The sequence below is a fragment of the Orbicella faveolata genome, unplaced genomic scaffold, assembly GCF_042242905.1.
Source record: "Orbicella faveolata isolate gen_17 unplaced genomic scaffold, um_ofav_v1 contig_3, whole genome shotgun sequence".
Lineage (NCBI taxonomy): Eukaryota > Metazoa > Cnidaria > Anthozoa > Scleractinia > Merulinidae > Orbicella > Orbicella faveolata.
In genome coordinates this window covers 816814-833527 of record NW_028301558.1, presented here as the reverse complement: position 1 = coordinate 833527, position 16714 = coordinate 816814, and the positions used below count along the sequence as shown (strand labels likewise).

The window sequence follows — 16714 nt, the reverse complement described above, 5'->3', positions numbered from 1 at the left end:
CAACACTTGGCTAGTTAATTATCTTTATTTGACTAGTAACATAAGGTGTCACTAGCCACTAAGCTAGTAAGTTGAAAATCTAGTGTAGAGCAACCTCGTTCCCAGGGTCTCTAATCTTACCGCCCTCTGGAGCGAGCGACGAGAGACCCTGGCTGGGTCTGGTCACATCCCACTTTGACAATTGAGAACATCAGGGAGGGGTCCTCTGTAATCAGCAATTTGTTGCGTTGAGCTTTGTCGAATTCAAAGTATTGCCCTGCGACTGCCATTATCTACGGCGTTTATCAATACTTAGCTTTCAGGCTGAAATTTCCAATAATATCTACTCCAACGTTTACCTAAAGGTTAAGCAAGTCTGTCTCAGGCAATTTAGTGGTCGTGATTTTCAGTGTTGCTGTCTTACCCACTGGATTTATGGAAAGTCACTCATATTTCAACTGTGGGCGTCGAGCAGCACAATTTCATCCCGTAGTACTTGTTGTTTCTCCTCTGAATGCACACGATCAAATTGGTGCAAAAAACATAAGAATGTCTCCAGGAAAACGTATAACTTTCCCAAAGTAAAGCTACGACAGTCTCTGAAGAAAAGCTGGACGAAGATAAATATGGTATTCGTGCAACGCACTTTGCAAACAGTTCTAATCAAATAGCCGGGCCCGGCGTCACCTGCGTTGTCACAATATCGAATGCAAGTAAGCAATATCTTCGTGGAATATTTTAATCTTTGTCCCTGGAGAGCCAATACTTAGAGCCTTAAAACATATCTTGCAATAGAAACGAACCTAAACAAAGTATAAGCACGGCATGGCAAATTACAGGTGTCAAACTCTGAGAAGCGACGTGCACTTAACAGCGGAAACCATGCAGACCTGTGACCTCTAAAAATGCTGTAACATAATCAAACGACTCCGCTCAACTGATAATTTCCATTTCTTCTTGCAACATGGCCAACCAGGGAGCGGTAAGATGAGAGACCCTGGGAACGAGGTTGAGTGTAGAGCCCTGTTGGTAATTTTTTTCATTCTTTTTCAGAACAAGAGCAAGACAACAAAACACAATTTTGCTATTCCATTTTTGGGGGCTATTTAATTTCCTTTCTTCTGCTAACCCTCTTCATTCACCTTCACCTATCTCTTTTGTGACTAGGTGTCACACAACGCCTCACCCCTCTTTATTGCTGTATCTTATCCACAAAAAATTATTCTGTTCCACGACATATGGTTCTATACATGCTAACTTACAGGCAGCATCCACTACCTGTTAAGTACACTAATATAATGTAATATCAAACAATCTAACTATCAGTGAGCAATGGACAATAAACACACTCGAGGCAGGAAAGAATATTTTGCAAATCCACCAAAATGCGAGCAACAGCGATGAAATGCTGCAGAGAACAAGGAACTTTGGGAAAAAAATCAGGAACCGACCAAACAAATATCTACTTTCCATTGAGGTATGATGGATACTTCACTAAGACTAAATTTATAGTTTGTAGTTCGCTCAATTATATACCGAAGGGCCTAGCTCACAAGTTGATCTTGTGACCATAATTTTCAGTGGAATGAAGCACTGCTCATAAAGTCCATATCCAGATTTTACTTGTTCATAACCATAACCTGCACAATTAAAAACATTTTGTGATCTTACCGTGAAATAGCATGCACAACTTGGGCCTTTCAATTCAAGCTAGGGTTGTAAAACAGCGACAGCTACTGTAGTGACCTGGTTAAACATAGATATCAAAGCTAGACTTCCTTCAAATGACCGTAAACTAAACATGAGCAACATCTTTGGTCAAAAGCACGATGAAATAACTGTAGCTTACTTGATTTAAAAACTCCCGCGTCTTCCCCAAATTGAATATTTGAACACATTCGGACAAACCTCCTCAGGAGTAGGCCTACACCGAGTGGTTGCGAGTACAGTCTCGTTTGACAGCGGTTTCTGACAATGGAAAGGGACGTACTAGAAATCTGACCAATCCTCGTTTAGCTTAAAATTTCCCAATCTAAATCCAACATGGCGGACGAATTTCTACTTATGGGGTAGTCTGTTCCCCTAATCCTGAAGCGTTAACAGGCTGTTTCTTTCAAAGCTACTTCCTTGACAGAAGGGGTTCAACAAGGCAAGCTATTTCTTTGTCCTTAGGCCGTCAGAGTAGTGGAGGAGCGTTTACTACTCATGAAAATCGCCGAATACAGCAAGAGATAAAGTGGACTAAGATCAGAGATCGCCTTGGTTATGTTGCCATTGAGAAATGTTCCCTTCCAACTGGGGCAGTTTGTATTTGGTGCCTGAAAACTTCAACTGCAATAAGATGCCGTTACTGTGGGCCTCAAACGTTTTTGTGTCGCGAATGCGCTAGGAAACTTCATTCCAGTATCACCACATACCATGTTTTAGAGTTGTAGAAGGTACAGCAATGACCTGATCATCTCTTTATTTAAAAAAAATAACTCACTTTACTTAAATGTACATTTATACGTACATGTAGTTGTTGCAAACTATTAGCTTTAATATATAAGCTTACACCGTGTGTAAAACATCTGTGTAGTAAAATACGTTTTATCCAAGAACAATCACACAGAAATTAATCTTAACCCCACCTAGTTCAGAAGTAACCTTATCTGCCAACACTATTAATTCAAACTTCAGTCTGCTATCTGCTAATGACTGGCAGCGATGTAGCAGGATGCATCCTGCTACATCGTGATAGTTTACGTGTAAGCTGGTTTAAGGCCGTTGACCGTACATGTTAGCCAATGTTATAAAACTAACAAATTGTACTAGTGTACTAATTATAGCTAGAAACAACCAGAAACAACAGATCAGTTATAATTGCTAGCACTATATTTTATCCATTGCCACTAAAACTTTTGAATGTTTCATCATAATCTATTTACCCTTGTTTAATCATATGTATTTTTATTTAGCCTAGTATATTACTTACTTCCAATATAGTTGTATGCACTTAGGAGCCTGCCTGATTTCTTGCTAGGTTAGTTAGGTACCCCAAATTACAGTGCAGCTCAGATATATGCAAACTACGCATACGCATTTTATATGACCATATTTTGCATATACGCGTACGTCAATGCGCGCACATATGTGCGTGTATATGCCCACATATACACGTATATACGTGCATATATGTCTCTTTGTTATGCATTCCGATAGGTTTCTTTATGTGAAGCATTGTTAGTCAAACAAAGGACATTATATTTCTGGGAATGAAAATGCTTCAAAGGGAAATTTGCATATTGTTAAAACATCGTGCCAATCAATGAAAGCTATTATATTTTGAGTTTTCAATCACTTCGCAAATTCGCTGACAAACTACCGTTTATTAACACTTGCTTGATCTTTAGCTACCAAAAATGGGAAGAAAATTGAAGCAGTCTCTTGAACTCCCTATTTTAACACGTGAACTCTATGTTTTTACAAGTAAAGATCTATGTTTCAGCACGTGCCGGCAAGTTGTTTGCAAATGTTTCTTTGTCTGAATTAAGTGTTCTGAAGATCCTAGTCAAAAAAATAAAATCTCTGGTTATATTTGACACAGATCATTTATTCAAATGGTAAAATACTCTTTCCTTGACGAAAAAATTGTTTATCCAAGTTTCTATGGTGCGCTGCTCATGTTTAGTTATTTTTTCTGCAAGAAAAAGTTCTGTGTTTCGACACGCATTGGCAAGTCATTTGCAAAATGTTTATTGTCTGAACCGTTCTGAGGATCCTTTTTGAAATAATGATATCTCTGGTTCATTTAAACTGTGAAATAATCCTTCTTTAGCCAAAGAATTGTTTACCAAAGTTGCTATGGCGCGCTGCTCACATCTAGTTATTTTTTTTCTTCAGGGAAAAGTTCTGTGGTTCAGCATGCGTCGGCAAGTCGCTTGTGAGATTTTTACTGTTTGAAGGCTACTTTGAAGTATTCCGAAGACCTTGTGGAAAAATGATATCTCCCATTATACATGTACATGTATCTGACACAAACCGTTCATTCAAATGGTAAAATACTGGAAGTTTCTATGGTGCGCTGCTCACATTTTGTTATTTTTAATTTTCTTCAAGGAAAAGTTGGGTGTTTCAGCACACGTCTCCAAGTTGCTTGCTTGGACCCTTGTTCACTTTGCGTCAAAAAAATGTTATCTTTCGGTTGTGTTTGCTCCATGAAGATGAAATTGCTGAAGCGTGTATCCCCGGTTCTATTTGACAAAAAAACAGTAAATTTATGATTTAACGGCAAAATACTCTCTCTTTTAATTAATATTCAGTCAGTTAATTTTGTGTCAAGTGCCCAATTGCAAAATGTTAGTTTGAGCTTACATTTTGCTAATAAGTCGTCTGAAGGCATATGTGCATATACTGTATACATGTGTTCAAAATAAAGAAAACTCTTTCTTGCTCTGGGGCAAGCTGTCAAGCCATTGAAAACAACAATGACCTGTTAAGAAAAGAAAAAAACAATAGGTTAGCTCATACATACATGTACTAATCAGGCATATGCGTATATACTGTATAATTATGTGTATATGCATACGCGTATGTGCATATATATGTATGTATACGCACATACGTGTATTGGGCTGACGCGAATTACGCGTATTGGGCTGACGCGAATTACGCGTATTTTTTGGTTCGGATATATCTGAGCTGCACTGTAGTAGTACTGCAGCCAGTTAGAATGTGATTGTTATTATTATGATTTTGCACAGGATGGAATGTTTGTTCCTCTTTTTCTAAATCATTTCATTTTAAAAAAATTTAATCACCACTGCTTGTCTGTGGAGATTCAGAGTATCACCTGTATAGATGAATACGGTAAGATATTTTTTGGTATAAATTTGTATATATAATTACAAGTTTTGTTATTAGTATGTTAAAGTTGCATAACTGCAACATGGATAATTATTTACCAGTTTATCAATTACACGGTTTTGCATATAGGTAACCATCATTCCAAGAGAATTGCATTCTCAGTTTCAGGTGTAGTGCATCAAGTATTTTGTACTTGTAATTGATTGTTTCTTTTTGAAATGTGCATTCCAGGGTTTTTTCAAGAATAGCAGTTATTCCTATCAGTAAAGTTGGTGGGAAACAAAGGTTGGAACACTGCCTTAGTTTAAAAGCTGAATTACAGCCAGTCCTTGAAAGGACATTTCTCAGTGTAGGGACACTGATAGAGCTGGGATCCTCCTTTGCAACAATGAGAGAAGATGACCTTTTTAAAGAGATGTATGTAACATCATGGGAGAAACAAGACTGGATATGAGGAGCCAAATGAATTATGCTCTTGTTTTGTTTGCAACTGGAAAGGTAAGTATATAGGCAGGTAATGCAACAAAATTCTGACAATCTTGATTTTGTTTTCAGTTCTCTGAAAATACTTTAGAGAATCAGTAAGAGAAGTTTCCTTTTTTTTTTTCAGAGTTTGATCTGTACTCCAATTTTCAATTTAGTTGAGCCTAAGGAGTAGAGTTTATTGTCTGTGTTATCAAAATGTCAGTAATATTATAGAAGTGGAAGTTATTTGAATTCTGGTTTCCATGCCAGGGCAAAGTATGTGAATCCATACCATACTTTTAAAAATATGTGATATTTATGAATGTGGGTCTTATAAAAGTTGTGAAATTTAACAAATTGACACTGGTTTTTTAAGTATCTGTCCTCTTATTAATGGTAAATTGCATCATAAAGTTCATTGTCAAAGTAGTCTGCAGATCCACTTGCCTTCATCCATACAACTTTGACAATGTAATATTTATGACCAAATTTATCATCAATAAGAACACAGATGCATAAGAATCTGCTTGCTGTGTTTTTTATTTTCATTACAGTGAAACCTGTATTAGGCAGATACCCTTCTAGTGATTGCTAGGCAGACACCCTTACTAGTGTCTGCTTAACACAGGCTGTCAGCTCAAAACAGGTTCTAGTATGTTGTGCAATAATAGTCAATTATTAACCGTTTTGTAACACAGCTTAGCATGTAACATCAAAGAATAGCTAAGACTGCTCATAGCACAATGTCCAGTTGATCACTGCATCAATCTGGAATAATCACTCAGCTTAAAAACGATATTGCTGAACAATGTACAGGAGTCTCAGCTGAACCTTTAGAAGTAAAATGAGCCCTTTAAGTGTCCGCTTACTGCAGGTTTTGTGCAACAAAATGTCTTAATGTTGGCGTCTGCATCTGTTTAATTAAGAGGTGTCTGCTGAATGCCGGTTGATTTTTAATTACTGTAAATGTGGGGAAAAAATTTTGGGACTTATTAAAGCTGGTGTCCACTTAAAAGAGGGTGTCTGCTTAATATGGGGTCTGCCTAATACAGGTTTCACTGTTAACAAAATCCAAAATTGTCAAATGGAGGCTTCACTAGAGGAAAACACCGGTTAAAAGCTAAATTGAATTAAGCCAAAATGATCCATAGAATCACGGCCTTTATTCCACTGGGAAATTCCTGAAAACATACTGAATTATTCCCAAGTTTAGTTTATTTCCATCAAATACTCGAACACAGCAAAAAAAGGGTTCTACTGTATTGGGGTAAATTTTCATGCCAAACTACAATAATTTACCCAATCTTTTTCACTTCACAGTTGAATTCATTATATTCACAATATTCATTATATTCACAAGCTGATCTTCAGGCTAGCTATCTGTTAATCCTGTTTAGATGCAATTTTTGGCTATATTGAGAAAGCAAAATCATATGCTAAATGTCGCTGAAACTGTTCACGATGATGTCAGCTGTGAGTCTGTACTCCTACTGATGATAAAAATACATGTAAGCCAGTGATCGTGCAAGAAAGTAGGCAGTCATTGTGAACAATTAAATGTACTTGTAAAATTGAGTTTCTCTGTAACCACTGACAACAGATGAAGATGGGCTACAAATACAAGACTATATATTTTTGATTGTGACTTGATCTTTGTACAGACAGTTTTGTTGAGCAGACATACATTGCTATGGAGATTAAGAATGAGATCAATGGTAGTAATATAGAATGAAATTTATGAAACCTGGGTTTCAAAACTCCCCAGACTGTTAGCTGGGAAACAGTTATATGTTACGGATGTGGTCATGGTATTTAAGAATTGAGTCATAGAGGGTTATTCATTAACAGTAAGAAAATAAAAAAATCTTACAACATGTACTTTTGGCAAATTATTTGTAATAGCTTTACCTTAGACTGACATCAATAAAATACCGCAAGGGAGCTTAATTTTGAAATTTGTTTCCTTGTAGATACTAGGGAAACTCCAATTGAAAGAAGCCTATCTTAATATAGTAGAGAGCCTCTTCTCTGAGAAAGTAGTGCCCAGGCACATGCAGCTTCTGGATCAAGATGAAGGGAGGGCAGACAGTGCTGTTGATTATAATGAGGAGGAAGTGGCAGAGATGACGGCAGTGGTCAACAGGAATGTTCAAAGCTGTTCCGTTGTTCCTGAAAAGGTCTTGCTTAATTTGGTTTTGGTTTATTATATACTTTTGGATAACATGTCAAATGCAATAACTTATAATTTGCTTGAGTGAAAAATAATGTACAAATGACACAATCCTGAGTTACATGTAAGTCAGGCTGCAGGAATTAATCACACATACATGTAAGACGAATTGCTCATTATAGCCTAATACTGTTTAACCAATCTCATTTTGGCTATGTAATTGTATTTTTTTTTCAGACAAAGCATTTCTTTATCCCAAAAACATCTTTAACCAAATGGAAGTGTGGCGATGTCTTAGGATTTAAAGTACTTGTAGATGAAGCACTTGTTTTCACTGGGAAGAGGATGTGTGGAATGACTGACTTTGCCAGGAAGAGGACAGTTGTCAGGATGCTTGCACGTTCAAAGGCGCCTTTTTTCAACCGAGATACTAATCAACAATGATGAAGGTATATGCGTATAGAGAAGACTTGTGACAGTATTTTTTGATGGTGATAGTAAACAACACACCAAAGGTGTCCAGGGCTAGGAACTGAGGATATATGATGTCACAGGTCAATGAGTGACTGCCACTGTGACTAGCATTTACTGTTCCCCTGGTTCCATTTGACTGTTATTAGTTATGCAGCCAAGACAGTGATGTGTTGGACAACTATAATGATAATCTCATGACAATCTGCATGCGTGCATTCACTTTGTCTATAGCTGTCAGAGCTAACTAAATATGATCATGTTGAATTCCAACTTGAAAATTTACAAATTCACCATTGATAGTGATTCCGTTTTCCTCAAACAGTATGCAGAATTTTATTATTCCAAGTTGTTGTTTTGTACAATGTAGATTGATTTAAGAAATGTACCAAGATTGATAACTCAGATGCAGAGCCCTTATACAGCTTATTGAATCTTTTGTTTGGTGGCATTCGTGTTTCTGTCATGGTGGTGGTTGCATTAGCCCCCTGAGTAATAAGTTTGAACTGTTGTTAAAGTTACTAGATAACATTATCTGTCAAAAATATTTTTTCTTTGATGTTTTTGTATTATCATTGTTTTTACCTCCTTGTCATGTTTAAAGCCTTTTTGAGATAACAATAACAGACACCATGAAATAATTTTTTGGCTTTTTTGAAATGTGGTCTATATACCAACTTGGGAATAAAGTCAATGTACAGAACTCACTTTTTCTGTTTTGTTTTCAAACATTCGTTCAGCATGTGAAGAAACCAGAGAATCAAGTTTTTGGGGATGTCCTCAAAGAGGTAAAATAATTAAAATTGATCAAGTTATAACTTACTAACAGTTAGTAATAATCTTAACAACAAAAGAATGTAGTTCCCATTAACAGCTGTGCTGTCTGTCTTTATAAAGTACTGCCAATTAAAAATTAATTTTTATTCCTTCTCTTTTGCCATATTGTGAGACATTACACCTGATCTCAAAAAAAAAAATCCAGGACTCATAGAATTATAAATAATAAATTTAAAGTCTTGTGCTACACAGTTCCATCACCTATGTAAAGTGCTAGCAATATTGACAAAGATGCTCGTGGCCCATGTTAAATTATCACTTCTTGTAGAATCCATAAATAAATAAAGAAAAAAATGCTGTAACACACTGTATGTTGTTTTAAAGAGTGAAGAAGCAGCCAGTGGAACTTCAGTTCCTGTGGATACCATTTTAAATGACAAGGTAATATTTAGCTTCTCACTTTAACCCATTGACTCCTAATTTTTATATTCTAGAACAGGGAAGTGGATGGTTTATTCACTGTTGAAATGACGTAACTACACAATGTTTCATTTATGCACACAACCTTAACTTGTTAAAGATGTATGATTTTAACAATTTTTATGGGGGCCCACATGGGCATTTGTAGGTATTTTGAACTTTTCTTAAATTCACAAAACTAAAAATGCAGCAGGACTTGTAAACATAATTTTTGAAAATAGTTTTCCAAGGGGTCTTTTAGGTAAAATAAAATAAATTATAAAATTTCACTCCTGCATGTTGCATGATTCTTCATATTTACAGGCAAGAGCACAAAAGTAATTATATTGAGTATTAATGAATTTTTTATAATCAATTTCTGTAATATGTTAATAAAGTAAGTTCTAGATTATTGTTTTTATAGGTATCCACCCCTTTGGAGACTGTTGTTGATGATGACGAAATTTTACTTCAGAATGTTCGCCAAATACTGAAAATACCTTTTTGGAACAATATTATGCCCTTTTATCGTGACAAAGTTAGAGCAAATTATGTCCTAAAAAGGACTTGACTGTCTATCAAAATTAATGCTATAACTAACAGTTCTCTTTGTAATACGCTTTGTATGTTCAAACCATGACAAATGGTTATAATTGACTGTGGTCTTTTCATCTTTGATACCTGCAGAAATGGAATCTCATAGGTCTAAAGGGCCAGAAACTGGAAAGGAAGAAGGTGATGAATTATAAATTTTATTTGGCAGTATAAATGCACTTTAGAAATGCAATAGTTGCGCTACTTTCTGATGGCAATGATATATCTCTAAGTTATAATAATTAAAATTAAAATATTTATTTCATGATATTTTTATTGAAATGAGAGGTACTGAAAGAAACTATACAGAATTCTATACAAATGTCCAACTAGTGGCTCAAACAACTAAGTATTCTGTCTCAATTTTGTTGATTTCTATATATTTAGGTACCAGCAGTAATGCCAGAATGGACCAGGATGATGTGGACAAATTGGTAAATCTGTTTATTGGGATTAGCTGTGTATTAAAGCACTACAGTACTGACGTTTTTTCAGTTACCACAATGTTTTGCACAAAAGGTTTAAGTAAATGCTCAGACAGGCATGTTGGAAAGTAATTCCTTGCAGAAGTTTCTAATCAAATGATGTAATTTGGCAATAAGGTGGATGAAAAGGAATGAAAACTTCTCTTCTAAAAAATGGAAAAACAATACAACGCTTTGTTAGATGGCTTGTGTTTGTAGCCTTTAGAATGCGAGCTCTGATTAGCTTATTATACGGCATTATTCTCCCGTAATGCCCACGGGTCGATTACGGGCCTGCTGAACTGAAGCAAAAAGTCATATAATAAACAACTTATTAACTTCGAACATTCAGTCCATAAGGAAAAATCTCAAGCCACGGCCTTGGCGTATTGACTTTGCTATTAGGGAGTTTAAGAAGCTACGACGACGACGCCGAGGAAAACGTCGATTAAAAAATGAATTTATATGTTACCTACGAATCTCGTGATACTCTTAAGTCATTTACTTTGTTTATGACTGTCAAAAGTATCACGAAACTGAATCTGGGACACAGAGATAAATTTGAAATAGAAATTTCAAACCTTAGCTGTTGTGGTTTACGTTGTTCAGACAACGCGGAATTTGGCCATTTCACGTTCTTGTTTTGCAGGGGACGGCAAAGAAATGTACCAAGAATCATAACGCGCGTGCACAGTCATTGTTCTGCTCATTAAACCTTTTGTTTAGCGACGTTGCCGTTGCCGTCGTGGCTTTCTTAAACTCTCTATTGCTCGGTTAATGCGGCATGGTCCCGGTTTGAGATTTTCCCGTAAAGACCTCACTCTCGGTTAATTAGTGGTAAATATTACCATCCGAATGCGAAATTCATCAAATGTGACTGACTGATCACATGTGATGAGTTTTTAGAATCATTTAATACAAGTGAAAACTTAAGTATGAACTCTGCCTAGTAAAATATCAGTTGTTTTAGTTTCACAGTACTTGTTCATGATTCTTATATCAACATCTGATCAACAGGCTTTGGATGAAGAGTTCACAAAGGCTGCCCTGGTTAGAAAAGGTAAATGTCATAATATTTATTTATTTCTTAATGTATTAATTTAGTCAGTAAGTCAGTCAGTCAGTCAGTCAGTCAGTCAGTAAATCAGTCAGTCAGTCTTTCAGTTACTGATTTATTAAGGTTAGGCTGCGTTAAAAGGCAACAAAATAAGCAATATATTGCAAAATTACCATTTATGTTGTGGTGCACATAAAGTAAAAACACCAAAAGCAGCCTCCATGAAGCATTTTCATTGGTTATTTTTAAGGTGGCTCCCTAGGGTAATTACGAACACCCTCCCTATAGAGCGCGAGTTAGAAAACGAAACTTAGTTAATTTCTCTTAAAGTTTTACCCGAAGAGATTTACCAGTATGGGTACTGTTAAAATAAGGCTTATGTTTTGGTTGTCAACTTTTGGATTAACGCCGTTACCATGGCAACATCTAATCTAATGACAGGCAGATGTATTCCTCATTTTGACCTAAACTCCTTAATATTTATACTTTCCTTTGGTGAAATTGTTTCATACTTCTCCACATCATGGAAACGATACTGCCTGACACTTTGAATTGGTAAAAAGTCAAGGTTGTTCAGACGGTTTTTCCAATAATGTGTAATTTGTCATTATTCTAAATATGTTAGATTAGCTCTGAGAGATTTTCACAAAAATAGGGTATTTTATTGGAATTGTTTGTGGTTAGAACTGAGCCAAATTAAAGAAAAATTCACCCAACGGAACGCGAGAAAATTAGCATTTATTTGGTCACGCTGACGTCAAAAAAATCAGGAAAACACGCGTGGTGTCACGCGTGGTTATTTATTTAAGTGTGCGCTCATGAATGAATGAAGGATGGACTTGATTGAGATTGTGCTGTACGGCATGCGCAACGGCGTGTGCGGCCTCTACGAGTCTTAACAAAAATGGCTTCGTTCACCAAAACCAGGGAATTTATTCTATTCTACCACATAGGCTTGATTAATGACGAGGATTTCTTTCTCCTGCATCCATTTTACATCTGCGAGACCTATGTAGATTTGCCTCTCAGGCTTAATTTCAACCACAAAACAAAATAATACTGATAAAAAGCTCGATTACAGCAGGATCAGGGTGTTTGTACAACGTGATCAGCAAGAAAAAAGTTTGATCCTAATAAAATACATTTTGAACAGCAAAAAACAGTTATAGCTCAGCTCAGTACATACGGAGCTCGTCATCTGTGACTGTTCGGCCCGGTACAAATACGACTGTCGCTCACGTTAGATGGTTAAATCGTTTAAATTTTCTGCAGAAATGACAAAGAAACATTTATTTTGGACGGAATTTTATGATTCCATACTTTATCTTCGAACTAGGCTGTTTAAACAGTGAAAAAAGCGTTAAAATGAGGAGTAAACAGCTGGCTTACACGAGGGAAAAGCAAGGCCGGAAAGTCGTACTGGAACGCGCGTCATGACGTCAATGGAATTGATCTTTACTATTTGCCGCCTTTCTTGTCCCTAATTTATAATTGCTCATCAGGCATTTTGGATGATGGTATCAAAGAAGTAAATTATTCAAAGTGAAAGCATGATGTTCGGACTCCAAAAGGTAGTCGTTGGTCACATGATTTAAAGGAAAATGCATATTTCATTACGCACATCAGTACTGCTATCATAATTAGAATCTACCCTGGTACACATGTTATACGACCCCAGTTTTGTTTCTCCTCTGTGGTCGTTGTAAAGGGGTTACATTTTATGGTTTTTAATAACAGTAACAGTAATAGTGATTTAAATTGACTCAGTTCTTTGTTGTTTTAGGTGCTGACAAGCAGTTAGTAGATGGCCTACACCAAGGTCTTACAACAGGTATTTTTACATCAAAGTAAATGTGGAAAAATGAACTGAACAAAATGGCACCAATAGAAAATGAATGGTACTGCAGGGCAGGAAAACAATGAAATCCTGTTGCTCAGTGGGCCAGTACATTTCAGTTTTCAGTTGCCCCTACTAAAATATTAATTGCCCAATAAGTCTGCTTTGTTCATTCCTTATCAACTAAAGGCCGCCGCACACTAGCCGATTTTTTGTCGGCCGACAAAAAATCGGCTAGTGTGCAGCGGCCTTAACAAGACTGCTGAGGCTAATTTCACTTGCCCACCGGACTATCAATCTTCCATTTTCACTAGCCCAAGAGCAAAATTTACTTGCCCTGGGCAATCGCAAGTGGTGTTTTTTTTCCTGCCTTGTACTGAAGCTATCAGCAAGGCTACCTAAAGCAGCTTTCTCCAAAGATAAACGCACTTGGGATTGTTTTAAAAGTATAACGTTTCCAGCAATTTGCAAACTCAACCCAGGAAACACCAAACATAAACTCTTTGATAGGCTGCCCTCCCTCTCCTCTTCCAATGCTGTAGCAACACAAAACAATTCCATGTGGGTAATTTTGCAGTAAGCTCAACATTTAAAGGGGTGGAGCAGAGCAAAACTAATTACTTTTTAAATACATAAATTGTCTCTAGCTGTAGAAAGGAGTGGAACTAGTATGGGCACAATGAAGCATTTTGAATTCCAGTATACAGAGATCAACTCAACAGGCCGTTAATTACATGTTAAGACAGGAATAGAACTTAAGTGGACGGTTTGGAGGGCACTGAAATAGAGCTTTGCAAATATTTCAAAATGAAGCCCTCGACCCATTTCTGACCTGCATGGAATTTGGCCACTTCGAAGAAAAATGACCAATCGGAACCAGGGAAGGTGATCTTTTTCGTATACAGACCAGTGTCGTTTAGGAGTCCAGAAAATGTGAAACCAATTGAGAACGAACACAGTTGAATTTGTGAAGTACCGAAACCTCTATGCTGCCTACTCTACGGATCCCATATTTCCTGGCCAACTATGATTCAAAATTACACATTATACACAGTATTTTAACTTGAAAGAGCCAAAGAAAAGACACTTAACCTTTAACGTTCTTGATCCATTTACGAGGATGGTTCCCCTTATTCTCAATAAGCGTCTTCATTGGATACTTTTCTTCAAAGTTGCTAGGATCAAGTAGTCAACAGACACAACAAATAAGAACAAAGGCACTCACCTTTTATAATTTATTATCTTCTAGGCAAGAGGAACCGTAAAGGAAAAAGTTGGAAGAAAAACCTTGAAGAGGATTAATCTTTTTCTCTGACAATTCAGTTCTGGGAACTGTAAATCGTTCATCCAACTGACTTTGTCTCGTAATTGTACTAACGAAAGGTCTTGCGGAGGATGCAATTAAGGTGGCTACGACTGCATGGTCAAACAAGATTGATAATCATATCTTCCTTCGAATAGCTAAATAATGTCGAAATGCTCTTTTCCCGTTCCCGTTCCTGACAAATGTAGATCGATTTTTACTTTTTTCAGGTGTGATTTAACATGAAATTGGATTTTTTTACAGTACTGAGAAAAGCGTTAAGTCAGTGATTTATATTAAAACACTAATATTACTGGTTTACTTAAAATCGAATATAAATAGGGCTTATTTTACAACTCCTGGCAAATGTTTTTCAAGAACAGTGCCAATGAGGGATATTGGCTGTTATCGTATTATTCAGCTTGTACTCAATAGTGTAAGAGCATTGCACATTCTGAAGAATTTCACACTACCACGGTCTCTGTAAATTTCTCTATTTTGTTGTAATAAAGCTTCCCACAATGCCACCTTATTTTAGTGTTGTATTTCCCCAAACTCTTTTCACATAATCAGTATTTAAGGTGGCTCCCTATAGTTTTACGATCGCACGCGCACTGAGGACGAAAAGTCGAGTAATCCGCGCGCGCTGAAAGGAGAACGTCAGTGTTTTTGGATATTTTATGAAGTCAACATGAGCACAAAAAGCAAAACTGACAGTGAATATTTTCTTTTGGTATCAAACATTTGGGACGGCATGGCAATCATTTACTCTTCAGCTGTAAAGCATGTCTTGTCCCCCTCTCCGCCGAAAAGTAGTGCTTTTCCATAGTGAGCCACCCTCCTCCATGTGGACTTGAAATCTCCTATTACAGAATTTTTTTGTTAGAACTTTCAAATTTTAGCTTCAAATTTCGTACTTGAAACCGCCAGAGATTGGTGCACCTCCGGTTGGTGTCCAGTGTAATTAACACATGCGGACTTACAGTTAACTGCAAATAGCCTGTTCCAGGCGTTTGGTTAGTGAGGAACGGCGGAATGAAAACATGAGAAATATTCGTTGGTGTGTTATTAATCGACCATCGAGCGGGGGAGCCGCGAATTAATCTAGAACCCAGATCTTCCAAGACCAAGCAGAAGGGAGATTTCACTTCTCAGGGTCAAACAGAGTGAAATCTGGGTATGAGATTAGCCGCGAGCCACTCGAGTTTAATTCTATCATGAAATCTGATTGGCCAACAGAAAACAAAAGTTGCTATGTCACAGAACCGTTTTCTGGCTCGAGTTCGCTGACGTTATTTTTCGGTGTAGACAAGCGACAGGCGGAAACACGTCTGCATTCGCAGGCTGTAGAGCACTTTAAAATAATAAACACTGTAGGCTTCCCAAATACCGGAAGGGGGTGCAGTATTCCTTGGAATCATTGGCAGGCGCGTGCCGTCCAGTTCTCTAAACCCTGACCCCATTTCAGACCAATAAATGTCACTTTTCATACCCTTTTCTAGGCTTGACCTCTAAAATGCTGTTTTCAAATATGCATGACCGTTCAGTGTATTCTGCGAGGCAAATCGCGCTTTATCGTGGTATTAAAATTGATTCCTCTCGTTTTTGTTTGAAGATGATAAACTCGACAAAAAGAGACATAAATTTCAAGTAATGTCTATATTATGGTTTATTTAAAATTAAGCCATACTTTCGCGGACCAAACCGGCGAAATCATTCTACCCATTTTCAAACCAAAACGGTTCACAAGCCATAGCCTTCAAAAAGGCGGCACATACCTTCTATAGGGTAGAAACCCCTCTCCCCACGCCCTGAATTAGCTTCTTCTCAGTAACAACAGCTGGAAAGTAAGGAACGCATCTTTAGTAATCAACGAATTAACAGTACGCAAAAACATCTCGATCGAGATAGCGAAAAGTCTCAAGTATGTACAGTGAAACCTGTATTAAGCGGACCCCATATTAAGCGGACACACTCTATTAAATGGACACCTGCTCAAGTCCCACCTTTTTTTCTTACATTTACTCCAAAATAAACGTGCATTCAGCGGACACCTCAGTTAAGCGGACACGGACACCAATATTAAGCCATTTTGTTGCACAAAACCTGTAATAAGCAGACACTTCAAGGGCTTTTTAATTCTGAAAGCCCAGCTCAGACTCCGTCAACATTGGTCACCGATGTCATATTAAAGCTAAGCAGATTATTCCAGATTGATGCATTGAATGACTGGACATTGTGCTACCGGCAGTCCTTGATCTTACAATATGTTACAATATGTTACAAACGGGTT

At 37.1% G+C, this 16714-nt stretch overlaps 2 protein-coding genes across 5 annotated transcripts; both read left to right on the top strand.

Annotated features, from left to right (window-relative positions):
- Window positions 1-2131: 2131 nt before the first annotated feature.
- LOC149105988 (uncharacterized) lies at window positions 2132-7697 on the top strand. Its single transcript, XM_089298257.1, has 3 exons — window positions 2132-2417; window positions 5056-5322; window positions 7260-7697. Exons 2-3 carry the CDS (start codon window positions 5254-5256, stop codon window positions 7545-7547), a joined length of 357 nt encoding a protein of 118 aa, XP_089154383.1. The 5' UTR covers window positions 2132-2417; window positions 5056-5253; the 3' UTR covers window positions 7548-7697.
- A 132-nt stretch (window positions 7698-7829) lies between these two features.
- LOC149105987 (uncharacterized) lies at window positions 7830-14948 on the top strand. Of its 4 annotated transcripts, XM_089298256.1 has the most exons (8): window positions 7830-7908; window positions 8671-8718; window positions 9092-9148; window positions 9854-9901; window positions 10148-10194; window positions 11242-11284; window positions 13065-13112; window positions 14368-14948. In XM_089298256.1, the coding sequence occupies exons 1-7, from the start codon at window positions 7900-7902 to the stop codon at window positions 13080-13082; spliced, it is 270 nt and encodes an 89-aa protein (XP_089154382.1). In that variant the 5' UTR covers window positions 7830-7899; the 3' UTR covers window positions 13083-13112; window positions 14368-14948. The 4 variants fall into 4 exon arrangements, with proteins under 4 accessions (XP_089154382.1, XP_089154379.1, XP_089154381.1 ...); XM_089298254.1 differs by lacking the exon at window positions 7830-7908 and having other exon boundaries at window positions 8515-8718; XM_089298255.1 differs by lacking the exons at window positions 7830-7908; window positions 9854-9901 and having other exon boundaries at window positions 8514-8718.
- Window positions 14949-16714: the final 1766 nt, after the last annotated feature.